Source organism: Ochotona curzoniae, unplaced genomic scaffold (genome assembly GCF_017591425.1).
Source record: "Ochotona curzoniae isolate NIBS_2020 unplaced genomic scaffold, NIBS_Ocur_1.0 contig_1071, whole genome shotgun sequence".
Lineage (NCBI taxonomy): Eukaryota > Metazoa > Chordata > Mammalia > Lagomorpha > Ochotonidae > Ochotona > Ochotona curzoniae.
The window spans coordinates 25,397,650-25,420,762 of record NW_024464939.1 but is presented as its reverse complement, the minus strand read 5'-3'; the positions used below and the strand labels follow the sequence as shown (position 1 = coordinate 25,420,762).

The 23,113-nt window shown below is 40.0% G+C and overlaps 1 protein-coding gene across 2 annotated transcripts in view; it reads left to right on the top strand.

Annotated features, from left to right (window-relative positions):
• The first annotated feature begins 2,137 nt into the window (after positions 1–2,137).
• The window catches only part of YTHDF3 (YTH N6-methyladenosine RNA binding protein 3), a 29,240-nt gene continuing 8,264 nt past the window's right edge, over positions 2,138–23,113 (top strand). Inside the window, exons 1-4 of one of the 2 annotated variants that reach the window (XM_040994977.1) lie at positions 2,138–2,449; positions 2,902–2,926; positions 8,358–8,443; positions 15,613–17,211. In XM_040994977.1, coding sequence (XP_040850911.1) covers positions 2,426–2,449; positions 2,902–2,926; positions 8,358–8,443; positions 15,613–17,211 — 1,734 coding nt within the window. In that variant the 5' untranslated portion in view covers positions 2,138–2,425. The remainder of the gene's footprint in view (positions 2,450–2,901; positions 2,927–8,357; positions 8,444–15,612; positions 17,212–23,113) is intronic. The other variant, XM_040994984.1, reaches the window with a different exon arrangement.

Here is a 23,113-nt window from a genome sequence, read left to right as displayed (position 1 = left end):
TAGAAGCACCAAGGCCGACTTGGGAGTAAATGAGGGCTCACACGCAAGCCTCTCTGAACAAGCTGTACCTCCAGCTCTGTTCACCAGCAAGCTGACAAGCCGCCCTGAAGGCGTGCAATTTTGTCTGCTCTCTAGATTGTACACAGGCACTTTTCCATGTAGACAAGCTGCATAGTCTTGAAGGCAGATGGAGATGGCTTTAGGTAGTTCTCAGATCTACTACAAACATTTTTAACATAATGAAGTGGGGTGAGATCTAAAGGCAGTTAGCACTTCATTCTGCAAATCCACAACTCACTGCTAAGAGGAATGACTGAAAGCAGACACTCACCTGGCAGTAGCGCAGGGTGGCTACAGTATAAGCTTTGGTGCCACACGGCCTGTGTTCAAACCCTGACTTTACACTGTCCAGCTGCAGTATTCTGGATACATTTCTTAATCTCGCTGTATTATCAGTTCTTAAAACAGCACTTAATATACAAGGAGGCTGTGGAGATTGAAATCATTACCGTAGGTAGTGCATAAAGAGCGCTCGATAACTGTAAGCTGGAGTTATCATTCTGGGAATCACTTAGCCAAGGAAATGGGAACTTGCGGTGTGTAGCCAGTCTGTTGAGGGCTAGTTTTGTGCCAGCAATTGCACACAGGTGACCTTGTATTACTCATGCGGAAGTTAAGGCTTAGCAAGGCTTACTAACTTTCCCAAGGTTATGAAAACAATCCTTGCTCATCTCGAGCTGGAACTCCTAGGGAACAAAATCTAAATGGTAACCGAGTTAAAGCCAGGCTGAACCTTTCCATACATTTCCTCTTGTATAGTCTCAATCTCCACGGCTCAGAACTGGTGTTCGCAAACTCTACCACTATGCAGGTATCCACGGACATGGATGGGGAGACTGGAGCCTGAGTCACAACTCAAAGGAGCAGGGAGTTTGGGGAACGGAGTGGAAGGGAGGATGGCCAACCCCAGGCAAAGATTGAGAGAGCAAGAGAAGCTGGCTGACAAGATCTTACCTTCCGTTTCAATATAAAAAAATAGCCTCACAAGGTCAATTTCAGTTGAATTACCCAAGGCTTCTAACATATTGTTGCACTGGCAATCATTAAACCCGACAATTTTGTGCGGTCTAAATTCTCACTTATTTGAAGTAAAAATTATCCGTCACTTTCACTGCCTCCCATGAAATCCACTCAGTTGGAAAGCACGACCTCTAGGTCGTTGCTGCAGAAACACCTCAACAAAAATTTCAAAGCGTTGCAAATCGGCTTCGGTTTTGCCCACAGGTAGAAAAGTTAACTTTATCCGTGTGTAATAAGACTTTATCTTTGCTTTTAGGACAGGCAAAAGAAAAGTGCTGTAACTGTTTACCTTTACTCAGGCAACTTGATTCATTCATAAAAGTGTACTACTGAACGTGCGCAAAAGGGCTCCAAGTCAACCCGCTAAGTCCAGGCACCGGGGCGGCCGAGTCTGCACGTCGCCTCGAGCCTCGCCGATGGCGCTGCCGGGGACCGGAGGAAACCCCAACCGGCCAGCGCAGCTCCCGTGCGCTTTTACCTGTGTGGGTGACACAGCTCCAACCCAGCCACCTTCGCTGCACGTGCAGAATCGTGGGGACCGCCTACCAACCGTGTCCCGAGGGCGGCTGAGTCACTGAGCCGCCCACAAAGCCTTGGAAAGCTCCCAGGCGCCGCTGCTGAGGCCTGGCCATAGCGGCCCGCTGCGCCTTCTCTGCTGTCCTGCGCCTGCGGGTGGCCGCGCCTTGCAGCGGCTTCTAGAAAGTCCCCACCAGCCAGCGCCTCCCGCGCCAGCCCTGCTCCCACCCCGGCCGCCGCTGCAGCCCCGGCCCCGCTCAGCGCCCTGACCAGCGCTGCAGCCCCGGCCAGGCTCAGCGCCTTCGAGAACCAAGGCCGAAGTCGTGGCTGCAACCGTGGTGACGCCGCCGCCGCCCCGGCAGCAGGGGCGCGCTCCCTCGGCGGCGCATGCGCGCGGGGGGCAGCCGGATTGGGAAGGGGCAGGCGGGGAAGGGAGGCGGGGGGGGGGGTCCCGTCTCCGATGACGTGGCCTTGCAGGGGCGGAGCCAAGGCCGGTGGCGGGAGGGTGGGGGAAGGAAGCGCGAGGTGAGCGCGGACGTCAGAGTGGAGAGCGGAAGGTCAGGGAGGCTCGGAGCGGAAGTGAGACTAAGGAGCCTGTCCGCCATTGTGGACCGGAGAAGCGGAGCTCGAGAGGGAGCGGAGGAGCGTGGAAGCGGGAAAGACGGGTCCCCCTCGCCGACTCCCGAGCGCAAGGCCGTGGTTTGGGCTCCGCAGCGAACGGCGGCGGCTGGAACAATCACTAGGCCAAGGGCGGCAGCCAGCTGCTGTGAGTGCAAGGGGAGAGGCCCAGGCGGCGGCGGCGGCGGCTCCTCTCGGGTTGCGGTGAAGAATGTCAGCCACGAGCGTGGATCAGGTGAGGGGGCGAAGGCCCGGGGCCCGGAGCTCCACCCTCGCGTGGGACCCGGCCTCCTCCCCGCCGCCGCCGGCCCCCGGCACGCGGCCCCGGGCGCGAGTTACTGCCCTGGCCCGGGAGCCTGCGGCGCGGCGAGCGCGGAGCCGAGCGGGGCGGAGGGGGCGCCGCTCGCAGGGCCTCGGGGCGCGGATCCCGAGCGGGCCGGGGCCGAGCGAGCCTCCAGGACGTGCATCCCGAGCGGGGCCGAGCCCGGGTGAGCTCCGGGATGTGCATCCCTAGTCGGGCCGAGGCCAGGGGTGCCCGGGACACGGATTCCTAATGTCTGGTGGGGTGGCTGGGAAGTGGGTGGTTTACGCGGGTTCTACTCCCACGCGAATTTTTTTCTCTTTGGGTAACACACTTTCCCTCTTTTTTCTGTTTCTTTTTACCACACCTTTCGTTATGCTCCACAGAGACCTAAAGGGCAAGGAAATAAAGGTGAGCTTGGATTTTGTTTTTAAATCGTTTTTCCATGTTGCCTTGATATAGAACTGTGTAAGGTTTTTTTGTTTGTTTTTGCTCCGTTTTTTGTTTTGTTTTGTTTTTTAGTCTAAGATTGGAGAAACACTTACCACGGCTAAGTCAAGTGCAATTCAGGAAAAAAAACAACCAAAAAAACTTGTGTAGTTCCCTGCTCTGAAGGCAGTGTCACGGGAACCAAAGCCGTGCACCAGCTTCCTAGTTGGGTTTCAGTTACTCAGGTATTACAGTGTGAATGTGATGATATTTCGTTAGTTTTCCAGTTTATCTGTGTTATGTAACTTATGCTACAAAACTCTGCATGTGTCTCTAGCCGAGTATGGTTTTTAATTGGGTGCTTTTGATTTGACTTGTCTGAATCACTGTGGAACGTTCAAATCGCGTCGTGTTCCATGTTACCTTCATGGAAATTGTGGTAGTTAACGAGTGATTGAGTGTGGAAGTGAGTTGTAGGGGGATGGGAGTGGTCAACACTGAGCTTGAGTGTCGTCCTGCTGTGTTGTGCTCCAGACTGCTAGGTGTAACTCCCCAAGGACTGGCAAGGCAACTTGGTGAGGCTTCCAAGAACGAGGGTGATGTGATTTACCCCTTAGCAAACGCACCGTTGAAAGGAAAGCATTGAGAAATCCTCTTATCAATGTGGAACAATGCAGTAATGCACAGGGCACTGGTCATGTGACTTTAGTAACTATAGAACAGTAACTGTTCCTTTGGGATGGAGCCAGTTAAATAGCATTGCAATCAATTCTGTGTTTATAAAATTTTGTAATAGAGCTTGAAGTTAGACCATGTAGAAATGGAGCCTCCTGTTAACTCAATAACCATATTACTTAGGAAGTAAAATCCAGACCTAAGTTCAGTGTCATTTTTGGTGCCTTTTGCATTCTTAAGGTTTTATATACTATTGCAAGTTTGGTTTATTTGAAAAGGAATAGGTTCTGAATAAACATTAATTTTTCTCAGTTGTAGTATACTTTATATAGGAATTTGTATGTACCAGCTGTGTAGCACTCTGTAGATGATATACAACAACTATTTTGAATTCTTATTTTTAGAATTTCAACTTATTTTTAGGATTTTTGGTGTTACAGGCACAAAACTTCAGAATTAGATATTGCTTACTTTAAATGAACTTTTAAACCTCCATTAAGTTCTAAAGAATGATGCTTTAATTTCTGTTTTTGCTAGTCTGCCCATTAGGAAGCATGTAGACTTGGAGGTTTGTGAAATCTGTGGTCATTATTGCCTAGCATAAATTGTTTTATTGTAGATCAGTGGGGAGGTGGCAGTTTGCAAGGCTATTTGAAATGCTAAGTGTTTTGTATTACCTGCTTTAAGGTAAGTGCCTAAGTTCTAAGAAGTACTTAAATTTGTTTGATGAAAAGAATAGAACTGCTCACAGCCTTGTAAGCCCAGGGCTGTGTTACTGGAAGTTTGATTTATGATGGCCGTTTCACTTAGGCAAACACTACTGACATCTTTGATTTTATTAATTATAAAGTACATTATGGCTTAATTAGATATAATTTTGGAGGGTTATTTTAATATATCAGTATCACTTTTATCAGGAATGTTTGGACATGCAAATTGTATTTGTTTGAATAGTTGTTTATTCCATGCAGTTTTCTTTCCATGGTGTTGTTCAGTTTATAATTTCATCCAAGGGTGGTACTCATGGATTGGAATTCCTTGGAGTCATGAGTTCTGATACTTCCTGTGGTTACTTACTTGACTAAATGATCTTGAACACACAAATTTTTATTGTCAGAATTCCCCCACTAAAGTGAAAGTGATAACTAGCTATAAATCCTTATATATAAAAAAAGGGTTGTTATAGTTAATTACCACAGTTCACTGCTTCAGGAGCTACTAACTAAATTTCTTTTTGGCCGTCCTCACTTTGTCTATTATTAAGGTGCAGGAAGACTATTGTGTGGAGTTTTGGTAAGAGAAAAAGCATTGCTTTACTGAAAGAATTGAGAAACATTTAAGTTTGCTTTGTAATGTGTGCTGCTGCACGTGCACAAATTACCTGTTACAAGACAGAGGCATCACTGATAAAGATACGTGTATTTGATAAAAACTAGTGTGTCTTTCTCAGCTGATTTTCAGGTTGGTAAATTTATAGTGCGATTGCTGCGTTTACTTTCATCAAGCAGAAAACAATTACTTTTCTTGAACTAGAATCTCTGTACTCTTAAGAATATGAGTAAATATGAATTTGGAACTTAGCAACCTTGTGAAAAATGCATATCCTTGAAGTTGATGTCAGTTACAGTTTTGAATGCATGTTTCTTTTAATTACTGTAATTTCACAGCTGCTTTTTACCTTTTTCAATGATCTTCATTGACAGCACTTGCCCTGCACCTGGCTTAGCGTCTTTATTTTCTGCCAAGTGTTTTTTTTCTATATATCCTTAATGTCTTAATGTACTAAAGGAGCTAAAGGAAATTTCTTATTAGTTTCTTTTGTTAAGGCAAAAATACTTCTGTCGCATAAATTCTAAGTTTACTTGTTTAATAAATTGTGAATCTTTTTAAACTAATTGATGGTCGTTGTTTTAAATACCTTGTTCTAAAATGGTACCAAAGAATAGTAGAGGGCCTAGTGTGGTAGCCTAACAGCTACTAAAGTCCTTACCTTGTACAAAAACTGGCTTCCCATATGGGCACCAGTTCTAGTCCTGGCATCTCCACTTCCCATCCAGCTCCCTTCTTGTAGCCCAGGAAAGCAGTCAAGGACAGCCCAGAGCCTTGGGACGCTACACCTGTGTGGGAGACCTGGAAGAGGCTCCTGGCTCCGAGCTTCTGATTGGTACGGCTCTGGCCATTGCAGCTGCTTGGGGTGTCGGTCATCTGACAGAAGATCTTCCTCTCTGTCTCTCCTCTCTGTGTATTTGACTTTCCAATAAAAATAAATAAATCTTAAAACAATAGTAGAAATTTAAGGCTAAATACTCACCTCTAGTCCATAGTTTAAGCTCACTATTTTTATGTGTTGCTGAGAAGAAATCGCTTGCTGGAATCAAGCTCTGCTCTGCTTTTACATGTGATCACAATCATATTTGGACTACTAGGTTTTACATTAGGTTTATAGATAGGCAGATTTATGGCAAAGATGCTGTCCTTTTTCCTCTCCCCTTTCCAATAGAGGAACAAGTGCAGCATTTTATATATTTAAGAAGTAGGTATGGCTAACTAAGCTTCAATGCTTCAGAAAGATGCTGGGAAATACTTTGTGTTGGCAGTGCTGTGTTATTTCCTCTCCCTATCCTTCCCAGAAATTATTTCAAAACATATTGCTGCCATTATTTTAGGGTTCGTTTTATTAATCCTCAAAATGTGCCTAGAAGGAGATGGAGGGTATATGGTGGTATCTCTGTTTTTGTTGGTGGGGAAACTTGATGCGCAAATCTATTGCCTTTCCTTACTTGATGCGGTCAGGACCAGAGCAGAGAATCCCTGACTGCTAAGGCCTGTATTGTGTCTTGATTTGACTCTGCTTCATAAAGCGCAGGAAACGGGAGAATCATGTAAGTCATCCTTCTTTTTTTTCCCCTGAAGAACTTTTACAGACTATTGATGCAACTGGCTTGGATGGCATTACTCTCAGTCTCCAGACTTCAAATTGTTCTTTAGCTCAACCCTCAGTCCCTATCATGTGGTTTATACCGCCTCAGTGAAACCAGGTGCAAGTCGACCTTCAGGTTGCTCTTGGCATCTGAGAAGCAGTGCACCACACTAAGAGGTCGGCAGTTGACTGCTGCACCAGTTGACTACTGCGCAGTGTTCCATGCTACTTCACTGTTTGAAAAAGGCTAAGATTTTACGTATTTCTGCTTCCAAGCCACTGTTGTTCGTTATGCTACATTTTGGGGTGAGCTAAGGCCATGACAACGTTAGGGATAAACCGTATTTTAGAGGAACACACAATTCAATCTATAACCCCAACCTGAAGTTACAGTATTTTGTAACACTATTTTTGAGCATTATATCGTTAAGCATTCTAACCATCTCTTTGTTTTTGAGAGATTCAGTTTTTTCATCTCACGTAATTGTAGTGATACCACAGCAAATAATATGTCTCTGCATGGTTCTAAAGTCATTTTTATTTTTTACTAAATTTTTATTATTTTTTAAAGATTTATTTTTATTACAAAGTCAGATATACAGAGGAGAGAGAGAGAGAGAGAGGAATATCTTCTGTCCAATGATTCATTCCCCAAGTGGGCGCAATGGTTGGTCCTGCGCCAATCTGGAGTAAGGAGCCAGGAACTTCCTCCAGGTCTTCCACCTGGGTACAAGATCCCAAAGCATTGGGCCATCCTCGACTGCTTTCCCAGGCCACAAGCGGGGAGCTGGATGGGAAGTGGAGCTGCTGAGATTAGGACTTGTGCCAATATAGGTTCCTGGCGCGTTCAAGGCGAGGACTTTAGCCACTAGGCCACGGCGCCAGGCCGTTTAAATCGTTTTTAGGCCTGTATGAACCTTATAATATTGAAAGTAATGATGTTTCGTATCAAGATGAAAACAAGTATTTATTACTAGTAGCGTTGAGTAGGAAACACCCAGGGGTGAGAGATGCAGTCCCTAAGTGGGTATCACCTATCTTCTCATGAGACTTTGGACTTAATCGGACTTAATCAGGACCCTCTCACTCCTGGAGTTTGTGCTCAGAATCGCTCGGAGAGTGTGCAGAGTGACAGCTCTGTAGTGTTAATAAAGTTGACTTCTGAACATGTGCAACTTTTATTTTTTTAAGTCATTAGATTTGCTTTCTCATATGTTCCAAGAGTAATTGTGCTTATTTTCGGTGACTTGCTTTAATCAATACTTTCAAGTAAAGGCCCTTTTTTTTATATATATAATTCAAGTGCTTTTAATTGCATTTTTCATAATTGTATTCATTCTGATGTTTCAAGTGCCTTTAGCTGCTTTTTAAGCTGCAGACATCTGAAACATATGTAATGTTAGATCAGAAATAATTCATTTTATTTTTATCAGGTTAATAGGTTAAAAGGTAGAGGACATTTAGAATCCTTTTTATTGATAAAATTCCTTGAAATAGATGTTAACAATCTGACATATAACATGAGGGAACTCTTTCCAACATTTTACTGCCAAGTATTTCCTACTGTGTGGAGATTGGATGTTTAGGGTTTGCTGAGGAAAAGTGTATTTGACTTGCATTTATGTAATCTTGGGTTTATATATCACAAAATAAGGAAGTTTTTTGTGGTACATAAATGTATTCAAAATAAAGTGGAAGAGCCTTTTTAAGAGAAGAACTCAGGATTATTTTTACCGAGTTGCCTTAAATAATCTTACACATGAATTAGACTGCCTCATAATGATTTATGCCATTTCTAAATCAAATGTGCTTTTTTAGTTTCAGTCCAAAACGGTTCGATTCATCAAAAAGATGCTGTAAATGACGATGATTTTGAGCCATACTTAAGTAGCCAGACAAATCAGGTAAGTCTTCTGACTTGATTTTAGAAGAATAAACATGTTAGTGTCCAGTTATTTTTCACATAAATATTTCAGTTGAATCTGACAAATACTATGTAAGTAGCATTTGCAGATTTATGGCACAGGAGAGTACTGTTTTATAGTTAACTGGAATTACATTATGAAAAACATTTAAAAATGAATCTTTTCTGTATGTATTTTGTTTAGCATTATTTGTTAAAATTTAATCTTTCAGTGGCACTGTGATCTTCATAACTAAATTAGATTTGCATAGATACAAGTTTATGCAGAGTATTTCTAATTTTGGTTTAATGCAGTATTTTGTTTTTCACAAAGCATTCAAATTTGGATTTCAATAATTACTGAAAGTTAGGTTTTAAGAAAAATTGGTAATATTAGCGAACAGAATTACAGAGTTTAAAAACATACTTCTACTTTGTAGGCATTGGGAATTTCATTAAAACATGTAATTGGTGAGTTTTGAGGATGTGTGTATAGGAATAATTTAAACATTAAAAAACAATGAACAATAATATTTGGTACCAATTTCTGTTGTGTCACTCCTAGAAAACAAACTTTTAAAAATTGAGTTTGAATATCAGTTTCTTTAGAGAGGTCTTTCTGGAATAAAACTTTTTGTTGTTTGCCTTTTTAAAAATTAAAAGTGATCCCTGGAATTTGAACCTTTGCTTTTAAAATCATAAAGGAACAAGGAGTCAGATACTATTATAGAGCTTAACAATACAGTTATGGGAAAAATTAAGCCAAAACTACTCTACAATGACTTCATGGCTGTGGAAAGGTGATGTGGCCATCCTGAGGGACCTCTGAGCCACAGATCCAGCATGGGTGCCTTGCAGGGAGTAAGTAAGGGAGAAGGAAGAGCAGCTGGTGACATTGGTGAAAGTCAAGCTACTCTGAAAGAATGAAAAATGTTAGTTCACATTCACAAAATTTGATCAGAATTTTCTACATAAATGTTTTTCTACGTGAATGCTGTGAAAGGACTTTCAAGGTGTTTAGATTTCTTAGAAAATAGGAAGTTAAGTGATTAGTTTTCTTTGCTCCAAAAATCTGGAAATCCTTGTATGCTTTTTTCAAAATTCATGCTTTGAACTTCTGAAAACTTCTATCACTGGAAAGCAGACTGGTGGGAACTGTAGCACAGGTTTTGAAAGAAATAGTAGGGACCAACGTTGTGTCCTGTTGGGTTAAGCTGCCATTGGTTCTGGTTTGGATGCCATCTGCTAGACTGTAATCCAGCTCTCTGCTGATACACCTGAGAGCACATCAGAGGATGACCCAAGTCCTTGGGTCCCCATACCCATGCAGGAGACCTGGATGAGGGTCCTGAATCTTGGTCTTGGCTCAGCTCAGCTCAGCCACTGCTGCCATCTGGAGTGTGAATGAGCTCTTAGAAAGCTCGCTCTCTCCTTATCTCTAATTCTACCTGCCTTTCAAATAATGTAAGAAATCTTGAAATAATACTTTTATTACTTTCTCGTTATGCCAAAATCTCAGTTGAACTCACTACAATATTTCAATTTATTTGAAGAATTCTATTAATAAGTGCCCTCCCCATACAAAAACCACCTCTGTGACCAGAGAAATTAGGGAAAGTTATTGCTATACATAATTGGACCCTTTTGATTTCGTTTTTGCTACTTGACTTTGGAGTTTTTGTTTGGAATTTAAATGAATTTCTCTTATGAAGCACCTTTGACTTATATAAATGTATTTTTAAAGAATTTTAGTAAACTTTGAAAGAAAGTATAGGAATGCATGGGAAGAATTTTTGCTTGGTGATATATAGCTTATAGTTCATTATTTGTCATAAGGACTGGAAGCATTTTCGCTGCAAGAAAATTTTTGTCCCTGGGGGTTTTTGGGCATTCCACAGAATTGCTTCAGGAGACCAGAAAAGATGCCCTTGGATATGACCAGTGCGGTAGGCAGAGCCTTGCTGTGTTAAATATATATTTTAACAATTAAATTATTGATTAACTCATGATATTTGAATCAATATACTGTTCATGTTCTATTTGAAAGGAAATTTAAGTTTGATTCTAGTAAGGATGCAATACTGTATATCTCCTTGCTAGTACTGAAAAGGTTTTCAGCTAAATTTCTGTTAGACTGAAAAATCTAATGACATTTTTACATGTGTTTATATTTTGAAAAGTAGTAGCACTGTAAATTATTGTAAGTAGAGTTGATTATAGAGAAAAATTGAAAGCTACTCGAAATTTTAAAGGTGATTGCCACTAAGTGATGGTTGCTCTGGTCTTAGGCTTCTGATCCTGCTGCCTGCTAATGCTGTGGGGAAGGCAAAGTTCCTAAACCCCTGCCGCCCATGTGGGAGGCCTGACCAGAGTCCTTGGCTTCTGGCTTCCATCTGGTCCACAAGTTGGTTTTGCCTGTTGGAGAAATTGGGGGTGCAAGGGAGGGGGCACTGTTGTATAGAGGAACTCGGTTGTTCTGCTTTTTGAAACAGTAGGCTTAAAAAACATTGACCCTATGTCCTTGAAACTTGTGTCACATGGACATAAAGTCTGAACTAGGTTGGAAATTATGCCATTTGTATGGTGATTCACATTTTAAAGAAGCAAAATAAGTTTTAGTGAATTTGTTGAGTACTGTGTATATCATTATTGCACTTCTGCTCTTTAGCAGTTCATTATGAAAATTTTCAAACGTGAGGAAACTGTTATAGTGAGCACATATAATTATTATATAAATTTTGCCAGTAACATTTGTCAAGAACTTTGTCACATAATCTATTTTTCCATCTTCTATTCTGTTAATTTTTCTTTGTGCATTTCAGAGTAAGTTGCAGAATTGATATACTTCTTAATAGTTCACCTTCCATATCAGTGAGTAGTGTTAAATATGTTTACATTTTTTAGTTTTGAAGTGTAACTTGCTTCTAATAAAATACACAAAACAATTGTAAAATTGGGTCGTTTTGGTACATACTTCTATACCAGCAGTCAGACAGACTGTAATACCTTCACTTGTAAGTTTTGTCATTTAATTTTGTAATTGCCTCTAGGTGAAAATCATTTTTTGTTTATAAATTGTTTTTTAATTATGTAAATTTATTAGGCACTCATTAACATGATTCATTAATATAATGTGGAATAATTAAACTTATTAACGTATCCACCTCAGATATTATAGTGAGAACATTTAAAATTTATCATCACCAGCATTTGCAATTTTATTGTTTATTTGAATGGTATGGTTAGAGAGGTAGAGACAGAAATACCTTCTGTTCTGGTTCCCTCCGTAAATGACTTCAATAGTTGAATTCAGGCTGAATTCAGGACCTGGCAGGTTCTTCCTCATAGACTCGTGCTCGCGGGCCATCTGCTGCTTTCCAAGGCCATTAGCAGGGAGTTGGATTTTAAGCGGAACTACTGGAGCTCAGACTTAGGCTCCTGTGGGATGCTTGTGTCACAGAAGCAGCTTGACCCCATATGCACAATGCCAGATCCCTGAAAATTTTCTTGAAGACTTGTTTGTTTATTTGGAAGGCAGAGTTGGAAAGAAAGAGATCTTTCATCTGCTGATTGTTCAGATGACTGCAGTGGCCAACGCTAGGCCACCTTGATGCTTGGAGTTTCTTCCAGGCTGCCCACAGGGGTGGCAGAGGTAGACATAGGCTATTTTTCTGTTTTCCTAGGCCATTAATATTGAGCTGGATTGGAAGTCGAGAAGTCAGGACACAAACCAGTGCCTGCATGGGATGCAGGAGTCCCAGGCATTATAGCCCACTGTGCTACAATGTTGGTCCCACTGTTTGAAGTTTTAAAATGCTCTTTTGGTTACTGCTTTTATTGACGTGCTTTGGAAGTGAAAAAAAAAACACATTATTTTTCCTTTCTGGCATTGTGTATTCTTTGACCTTCATTCTTTAATGACTTTGAACCCCAGCTTCTGTTACCACACTTTTATGCTCTACTTCTGTGTCTTAGATATTACTGTAAATAGTTGGTGAAGCAATAGGAGACTTTATTATTGCTAGCTGATTAGATCTGCCATGATTGCCTTAGAGATAAAACTAAGCTTTAAATTATTTTCCTTGTTGGTTAATAGTAATCTTGTTCTTTACTATTACGATAACACTCCTTAGATTGATAGTCTAAAGAACTAGCAGTTAAAAGTGTATCTTAACATTTAATACAGTTAATATCGATTCTACTTATAATTCAAGATTATTTTCCTGCAACTTTACTGTTTTACCAAAATCAAAGCCTTGGCGTTTGAAAGACTGGTTAAGTTAGCTCAGCTCAGTAAAGCTAAGGAAACTCGAGATGGGAATAAATGGCTATTGCATATCAGCGGAGGAAGGAGACCATTATATAGTACACTCTTACAGGCTCTAATTGGACATCTTTATCAGATAGGAACAACAGAAAATCTTTGGCTTTTTTTAGCCAAAACTGCTTCATAGTTTTTAACTAACAATTGCAAGCTAAACTATTATTTTAGACAGAATTAATAGTGTAGGGGTAAAGTAGTGAAAATCATGGCGGCCTCAGCTGGAGAGGATTTGGTCCTATTCTGACACAGGGATAATGGAATTGATCAAAAGTTATGCCTTTGTAGTACAGGCCTGTGATTTATTTATTTATTTTATGTTGTTCTTAAAGAATTAGTCTAGGTTAGATAATTGCTGAAAACTGTATTAGCAAATTGTAGTCCACGGTGGTTGGCCTGGTTTTTCTTCTGTTTCTCCTTGTTCCACTTCCCTTGTCTGCCTCCCCCTCCCCTTTTTGTTTAAGAAGCCCTTGATACTTTTTACTCTTTGGTCCCTTAGTTTGTTTACCTCTCAGGAATATTATAAATGTAGAGGAATTAGGAACTTGATGCGCAATTCTTGTGTTGAATTTGCCATTTGTGAGGTGAAATAAGCATTTGATACTACATCAGTGTAGTTTTGTAAAAGTTTTTAAAGAATGAACTACTGTTTTTTACTAGATCTGCTTTTCCACTTCTGCAAGCAGGTTAAAGCTTGTTGAGCCCAGATCTCACTGCCAATATTCAAAATTCAAACTTTGGAATCCATTTCCTTTGTATCTAGCATGGATGCCCTACTATTGTGCATGTAGAACATACTGTTCTGTGACCGTTTCTATTTGACTAGATTTTCTTTTAAGGTGTCTTGAGGTCTTTTTCATAGTACAGTAATTGAGTAATTTGCTGAAGTAAAGACAGTTTTGAAGAGCAGTGTATGTTTAAGTAACTTTCAGAAAAGGGATGAGGACCATTTTTAAATTGTTTTGGAGTTCTTTTGAGTGTAGCTTGTTGTTTTGAAGTAGATTTTTATTTTAGTGATCAAGGTAAATGTGTATATCTTCTTTAAGACTCTCAATTGAAAATCATTGCTGTGGGGGGAGGGAAAATCCCCAAGCCTATAGACCTGTATCATAAAATACATAAATTAAAAATAGAAAATCATTGATATATTTGAACTTAGGTTTCTTCTGGTCGCTGTGTTTAAGACGCCCATATTTCTGCAGTGATGCTAACTACTGTGTACTGGTTCCAAACATGTTCTGTATTGCTTTCATACCCATACTGGATTTCTTTCCAATGTGTTTCAGAAATAGTTAACATAGTGTTGCTCTAAATTAGTAAATAAAAGCGTGTGGATAAGATTAGTAAATGAATGCATATTAATATCAGATGTGTTTGAAAAAAATCTTTTTTTTCTTTAAATAATATGGAATAACAATTTTTTTTTGTTTTGCTTTATTGCAAGCTTTATTGTTAATAAATATTTGCTAGGGGAAATTTAAATGCAGTTTTGTTGGGATCTTTATTTTAGTTGTATCAAAAACCTTTTTGAAAGAAACTCTGTTTCTCAAAGACCGTGGACAGTTTTAAGTTGTGAGATGTCACAAGTAACTTAGTACAGTTAAACATTGGTCTTTTTGGGGAAAAAAAAACCATTATTTGAAAGTCAGAGAGGGAGAGAACTTCCATCTGCTGGTTCACTCCCCAAAGAACATTAATGAAGTTGCATGCAGGTCTCCCACATTGGTTAGTGCGATCCAGACATCTCAGTTGGGGAAACAACTCAAGATTGCAATGATAAGCCTTAAAGAATCAGTGTGTTCAGGGTAGTATTTACTATGTTACTATCATAGGTACTTGGTTCATGTATTTTTCTTGAATGCAGAGTATGACACCAAACTGTCTTAAGAGGGTAACAGCAGAAAAAAGTGAGCTATGAACTTGACTCCAGGGAACTTAGGATAAGATTGTAGATAAATTAAGTCCGTAATCAGCCTTTATGAAGTTGACCTTCCTTGGGGAATGCCATCTGTCCCTATTAGATATTAGTGGATGGCTTTCATCTTGCATTGTTCTACAGCTTCTAAGGCTTTGTCCAGATGGCGCATTTAACATTTAAATATAAATTATAGATAAAATATTACCAGACTCTTTGGCATTAGGAACCCATTTTCAAAGGTAATCTGTAAGGTACTGCGATTGAAGAATTTGGTGCCTTGAATTTTGTCAAGTCATTAAATTCATGATAACTTAGCATTTTTTAAGTAGCTGAAATTGCGATATTAATGAAGATTGCACAAACTTTCTAAAGTTTAAAAAATGATCAGGAAAGTGATGATAAGAAAACTTCATTAGAAGGCATAGACAAGGCAAAACAACACAAAAACACCTAGGCCGTGTTATAGGCATAATTTTGAGTTTTCTTAGAATGTGAGCATTGATTTATTTTTCCTTGTGAAAATGTGAATTGTAGTGGCTGAAGTAGGCTTCATCATTTTGTTCAGCTATAACAAAAATAATTCTTCTAATTTGAAGTAGTTTTCAGTTTATTGTTGCATGTAAATTTTCAAATACATCATTATATAGATGTAGTGTAATAGCTGCAAATCCTAATTTTTTTCTGCAGAAGTTTGTAAGACGGCTTTTTGTAGAATTTATCCAGAGGACTAAGCTCTTCCACAAAGATAGTGCCAGTCCTATTCAGGCCCTTCCCTCCCAAATCTCACAAGAATTTAAGATACGAGCACTTACAGTTATCTTGATGAGATTAGATTTGAGGGTTTCATTTTCTGTAGTTACAGCAGCTGTGTTTTTCCTTCTTTTCTCTTAAGATGTTATTTCACTACTGATTGCAGTCTTTTGTTTTGCAGAACAACAGCTATCCACCAATGTCAGATCCATACATGCCTAGTTACTATGCTCCATCCATCGGATTTCCATATTCTCTTGGGGAAGCAGCGTGGTCCACGGCTGGAGACCAGCCTATGCCATATCTGACAACCTATGGACAAATGAGTAATGGAGAACATCATTATATACCAGATGGTGTATTTAGTCAACCCGGGGCATTAGGAAATACCCCTCCATTTCTTGGTCAACATGGATTTAACTTTTTTCCTGGTAATGCTGATTTCTCTACATGGGGGACAAGTGGATCTCAGGGACAATCAACACAAAGTTCTGCTTATAGTAGCAGTTATGGCTATCCACCTAGTTCTCTTGGGAGAGCTATTACAGATGGACAGACTGGATTTGGCAATGATACTTTGAGTAAGGTGCCTGGCATTAGCAGTATTGAGCAAGGCATGACTGGACTGAAAATTGGTGGTGACCTAACAGCTGCAGTGACAAAAACTGTAGGTACAGCATTGAGCAGCAGTGGTATGACTAGCATTGCAACCAATAATGTGCCCCCTGTTAGCAGTGCAGCGCCTAAACCAACCTCCTGGGCTGCCATTGCCAGAAAGCCTGCCAAACCTCAACCGAAACTGAAACCCAAGGGCAATGTGGGAATTGGGGGTTCTGCTGTGCCACCCCCTCCTATAAAACACAACATGAATATTGGAACTTGGGATGAAAAGGGGTCAGTGGTAAAGGCTCCACCAACCCAACCAGTTCTGCCTCCTCAAACAATAATCCAGCAGCCTCAGCCATTAATTCAACCACCACCATTGGTGCAAAGCCAACTGCCTCAACAGCAGCCTCAGCCGCCACAACCACAGCAACAACAAGGACCTCAGCCACAGGCCCAGCCCCACCAAGTGCAGCCGCAACAGCAACAGCTGCAGAATCGCTGGGTAGCTCCTCGCAACAGGGGCGCTGGCTTCAACCAGAACAATGGAGCGGGCGCTGAAAACTTTGGTTTAGGTGTTGTACCTGTCAGCGCTTCACCGTCTAGTGTAGAAGTGCATCCAGTACTAGAAAAGCTAAAGGCCATAAACAATTATAATCCCAAAGACTTTGATTGGAACCTGAAGAATGGACGCGTGTTTATAATTAAGAGCTATTCTGAGGATGACATACATCGTTCCATTAAGTACTCTATCTGGTGTAGCACTGAGCATGGTAACAAGCGTTTGGATGCAGCCTACCGTTCCCTGAATGGGAAAGGCCCACTCTATTTACTCTTCAGTGTGAATGGCAGTGGACATTTTTGTGGAGTGGCTGAAATGAAGTCTGTTGTGGACTATAATGCATATGCTGGTGTCTGGTCTCAGGATAAGTGGAAGGGCAAATTTGAAGTTAAATGGATCTTTGTCAAAGATGTTCCCAACAATCAATTACGGCATATTCGCTTAGAAAACAATGACAACAAACCAGTAACCAATTCAAGGGACACCCAAGAGGTACCCCTAGAAAAAGCTAAGCAAGTGCTTAAAATAATTGCTACTTTCAAGCATACCACCTCAATCTTTGATGACTTTGCACATTATGAAAAGCGTCAAGAAGAGGAGGAAGCCATGCGTAGGGTAAGCCTACAGTGATTTTTGTATATGGGGGTCTTTCTTTTTGGGGAGGGTATTGAGTACCTCTTCACATTACCTTTTTAGAGTAAGAATTTTATTTGATGGATAGAAATAACTTGGGTTAAGATAAAAGAAACTATGAATACTGTTGAAGAGGCTGTTTATCTCAAATAATTGCTGCTTTTCTCCTTGCGAAGGATAACTTCTCCAGTGAATTGCTTCCTACCTTGTTTTCATGTGATAAAGACACTGAGTCTTATTGTACATCAAAGCTGAATGGATTCAAGACTTTTAAACTGGCCAGGGGTTCTGTCACTGATTTGTGAGAAAAATTTGTTTGGACTTTGAAACAAATAGCTTGTGAATGTTTGTTCATTTTGCACTAATGAGAAATACAAGTGGTTTTTAAAGTATGAAACTCCTGATGAGTTTTCGTACAAAAAAAAAGTGCTTGTACAAAACATAGTTGAATATTAGAGGAAGATGAATTAGAATTAGGAAGACTTGGGCTTTAAAATTAGACACTAAAGAACTTGATTTCTAATCTTGTATTTAACTTTTATAAGACTCAAGGAGACTTCCTTATAATTACATGGACTGTGCTTCTATTAGAAATGGATCATAGGCTTGAATAGGATAAGACAGGCTGGACAAGCGTTTTCTGTTCCATATTAAACATAAAATCGAGTCTTTAAGTTGGAAAGAAGAGAATGGACTAAATATGCAGCTAGCAGATCTTTAATAAGGTACTTTTAGATTTCCTTTAAGAAAAGTGGGGTGACTTGGAAGCCCCTTCATTCCTTGGAAAACGTTTGTTAATAATGGTCAGCTGCTGTGTAGAAACTAAGTTAAAGCAGAAACTTAATTTAGCTTTGGCTGTATGTAAAATGTCAGTGATTCATGTTTTTGTGTAGACAAATGTCTGTGGCTTTTTGTGTGCAGCAAAAGGGAACTGCTTCAACTAATATTACTCACTGGTGAATAACACTGAGATAATAGAGCAACAGTTTCCAAACCTTAGGACAAAGTAGATACCAAAGTAGAGGCTTTTTGAAAATGCAGGTTGAAATTGATACATTTGATGAAGGACCTGGCATATACTTGTAAATCAAAATTTTAAAGCTTACTTAGTTTTGTTTGGGGTTGTGGGCAGCATAGCTTGGTTACTCTGCGGCCTGTGACACTGGCATGCCATATGGTTGCTGGTTCCTGTCCTGACAGTTCCACTTCTGATCCAGCTCCCTGCTCCTATGCTTGGGAAGGCAGCAGAAAATGGTGGTGCTTGGGCCCCTGCACCCACATGGGAGACCCAAAAGAAGCTCCTGGTTTCATGTTGGCCAACCCTGGTTGCTGCAGCCACTTGGAGAGTGAAGCAGCAGATAGAAAAATCTCCGTCTTTCCTGCTCTTTATATAACTCTTTCTTTCGAACACAAACATACACAATCAATCTCTCTCTCTCTCTCTGTAATCCCCTAGTTCACTGTACAAATAGCTATGAGATCAAACCAGAAGCTGGGAACTCGGTCTAAGTCTTTTCATTTTTCATGTGGGAGGGAGGGATTCGGGGCCGTCACCTGTTGCCTTCCCAGAATGTGTCTTAGGAGGAAGCTGGATTTCAAATAGGCGAGTTGGGATCTGAAACAGGCATTCCAAAATGGAATGCTGATGTCACCTGTGGAGTTTTAACTTCTGTGAAAAAGGGAAGCACACTGTCTGCTAAATGGCTCAGTTGAATTATTAGAAACTTTATTTTGGAGTAATAAAAGTTGTTTATGTAAACTGCTACTGAAAATTTTACATGAATGGCTGAATATAGGTTTTTGCAGTTTAAATATGGAAATTGATAGAATTAGAATTCAAATTTTTTAGCTTAAAAGGTTAAGTAAAAAGATCATGTTATAACTGTAGCAAATAGTGATGGATCAGGAAGAGTGACTTGGAGTATAAAAGTTGGGATGCTGGTGAGATGATCTTGTTTGGGACGTGTTGAGAAATATAGATTGCAGAATACCTTTGACCAGGCAGTAGAGATGTGGGAGCCCTAGACTGAAATAATTTCTTTAAATTGTTTGAGAGACAGGAAGGGAAGCAATGGCTGGGACTGAGCTGATTGGCAGCAGGAACACAGTTGACCTGAGCCGTCCTTGTTGCCTTCCAGGACCTGCATTAGCAAGGTCTGGGGCTGGTCATCCAGCTCAGGTACTCATTCACACAGGGATCTGAATAAAATGTCTTACATGCTAGGCTAAAAAAACGCCCACACCTGGTTTTGTTGTTGTTTGTTTTGTTTTAGCATCTTTTAATACAAATTTTTAATGATAGAGCTAAATTATGGCGTTGTACTCACAGTGACTTAAGCAAGAATTATCTTATTTTTCATAGCCAGTCTTCTAGCGTTTTACCTTTGACATCTTTATTTGTACTCTTACTTAATTTACTGTTATAATTTTCAAAAAGAATACAGTGATAGCATATTTTTCTAAAGTCTGAGTTAAAGCTTATCTTTGGCCATTATGTGAACAGCAGTCTGGCTGAGTGTGGAAATTTTAGCTCACAGTCTTCTGTTTGAGAATGCAGACTTTCTAAAGTTTTTATGGAGTGGTCAAGACTAGTCTGGATTTCCATTTATAAATTGTTGCTTCTGTTTGCACAAGAGATTTTCCTTCATTTTTTTTTCAATATAAACATGTACAGCATGATTTTTTTTCCTTTGTCCTTTTTGTCTATAGACCAAGTTTTAATTTTTTTGTTTTCTGTTTTCTTTATGTCACAGTATAGTTTGAATCTGTCTGGAAATGCCATTGCATCTTCCACTGCTGTTCTAGGCCACTAGCAGGGAGGGAGTCGGATGGCAAGTGGAGCAGCCGGAACTAAAATTGGTGCTGGGTGGGATGCTGGCACTTGCATGCAGATGATGAGTTTGTTGAGCCACGGCACCAGCCCATTGAGAGTAGTCATTATGAATTGAAAACAATTTTAGTTTTCTTTCTTGATCCTTTTCTTTAACAAATACAGGATGACTTAAAATTTGTGTATGTTAGGAATCTAGGTACAGTCTGACCTAGTCATCTTAAAAATATGTAAACCATTGTATTAAAAGTGTGTATTATTTTAAATTGCCTCACAGTATGAAATCGTGTGGTGATAAAGTCTTGTTTTCTTATTTTGTTGGTTCAAGTACCATAATAAACATAATAAATTATGTTTGTCTATAGACACTATTTACTTGATGTTGAGTTAATCTTTTCATAACAGAAAAACTCCACCAAACTTTACTGTCTCAGCAGAAAACAAACTGAATTTATTAGAAAATGTTTCAGCTGTTATATTCTTTTTTTTTTTTTTTTAAGATTTATTGTTATTGGAAATTCAGGTATACATAGAGAAGGAGAGGCAGAGAGGACGATCTTCCATCTGATGATTCACTCCCCAAGTGGCTGAAATGGCCAGAGCTGAGCTGGGCTGAAGCCAGGAGCCCAGAGCTTCTTCCAGGTCTCCCACCTGGGTGCAGGGTTGCAAGGCTTTGCTTTCCCAGGCCACAAGCAGGGAGCTGGATGGGAAGCGGAAGTGCTTGGATTAGAACCGGTGTTCATCTGGGATCCCGGTGCATGCGAGGCGAGAACTACTGTGCCAGGACCCTCTGCTGTTGTATGTTAATATTTGAAAAACAAATTTAATGTATGCTCTATTTCATTTGAAATAATATGAAGGAATTGGAAAAAAAGAACTAGCTACTAGTGGACGGTTCTACTTCTGAAGGACAGTATGGGTTATAATTTAATCTTAGAGCCTCATGTGACTACAACATCAGTCAAAGCCTGAGCCTAAGAACTTCGGTGATCCTGGTGGTTCTCAGGATCCCAAACTCGCAGATATTGTTACTGCCTGGCCAGGCATATTAGCGAACAGCAGGAAGGGTTTGGAGCCACCACTGTGATGTAGGAGGCATAACAAGCTGTGGCTGAAACGTGTGTGCCACGATGCTAGCCCTGCTTTAATTGCTTGTAGGAGTGTTTGTTTCCAGGTCTTCGGAGAATTTCAAGGGTATGCATGCTATGTTTCAGTTAACCTGTATTATCACATGTTTGAACCCTGAATGTTCTTAGCTGTTCTATCATTTGTCTGTCAGATGATTATTAATAAGGCACCAAGGATAAGTAATCTGTATTTTTAGTAAATTTCATAGGTTATTTTTATTAGTTTCTCCTAATGTTTTCTAAAATTGTTTTCTTCTAGTTTATAGAAATGGGATTTTAAAAAAATATGTTTCTATCCAGTGATAATTTCTAGTTTTGATAGTGTTTTTTGGTTTTTTTTGTTTTTTGTTTTTTTTTTAAGATTTATTTCTCATTTAAGTGTTAACTAACTTATTTTTGTTTCAAAGACAGAGTTAGAGAAAGGAGGGGTGATGGGGTGATAGATTAGAAAGGAGGGGTGATAGTTGTTTTTTTGGTTTTTTTTTTTTTTTTTTTTTTTAAATATAAACTGGTTCATTCCCTGAGTGGCCAGGGCAGCCTGACTGAGCCAAGCCAGAGCCAAGAGGCTGCAGTTTTCCTCTGGTCGTCTTTCCTGGGGTCCAGGGAGCCGGGCACTCAGGCTGCCTCCCTCTGCCTTCCTAGACTCGGCCTCACTAGTAGGCAGGTCCTGGCTTGGGTACTTGTGCACTACGGATTACTGGACGTAGTTCGTGGCTCCTGTGGTGTGGTCCAGCTCGGACTGTCAGTAGATGGGAGATCTCAGTCTCTCCCTGTCTGCTATCACTCTTCCAAGTAAGCAAGTGTAAAAACACCCTGGGAATTTAGTCCTGGGTTAGATTGCTTCCCTCCATTTTTCTCTAAACTTTCTAACTCCATTTTGAATAGTATACTTTATTTCGGGTTTACTTGGCACAGATATGTAATAGTAGTTCTTAAACCTGCAGTTACTACCTTATTTTATAAGAACAAATTGGGCACTAATACCTTTTAAAATAGTTTTGTCTTATGATTGTCCAGAGAGGCACAAGAGTGGTGGTGTGTCATTAAAATGGAAATGGATATTTTGAGGAAAAGTTGGAGTTGATTTGCAAAATATCATCATTGTCCTTTCCTCCAGACCGTGTGGTTTTGAACTTGTTCCACAGTACAGAAGTGCTTTGTTTCCTTAGATTTTTTTGTCTTGTGCTTGCTTGATACCAAAGGATCTATCCCGGTGTTGAGAAATTGATTGCCAGAAGCTCATCTCAGTGTTAGAGCACTTTAAAGACTCTGATCTCGTCTACGGGGCTTTGAGCAGCTGGGATTTTTATCCATGTGTTAAAAACTCTTATTCTGTCTACTCTTCAATATGTGACTTTTTAATCCTTTGCAGATTTCATTGCTTGTAGCTCATTAATCCTAAAGAAGTGACTATTAGATATTTTAACTTCAGCTCATCCACAAACTTGGTTTTTCTTTGAATCATATTTATTGTGCATTTTCTTATTTTTAAAAATACAGTCTGTTAGATTCACTGTTTTTTCCTTTTATTTGGAATATAAGTAACACTTTTCTCAATAAATAGCAACTATTAGTGCTCTAAAATATTACATTTCTGTGTTTCTGAAATGTAGTGTTTGATATTTGTGGTTGCAGGTTACATTTCTAAATTTTTAAGGATTACTTTAAATTTATTTCAAAATAATGTTAGATTTATATTACTGTTGTAAAGCTAGTGAAGTGAGTTTATATTTGTTTTGCGCTAATATTAATATGTACAAAGTCCTGTGTATTTCTATGAATTGAGCAAGTATAATGCAGTTGACTGCATTGCAGCCTTGGGTCTCTGTGATCAGGAAGCTGTAATCAGTGAAGATGCTGCACAAGCCTGCATACTCAGCTATGAGGAAGGAACGGCCCAGTGGCAGGCTCAGTGTTGCTGTTCAGT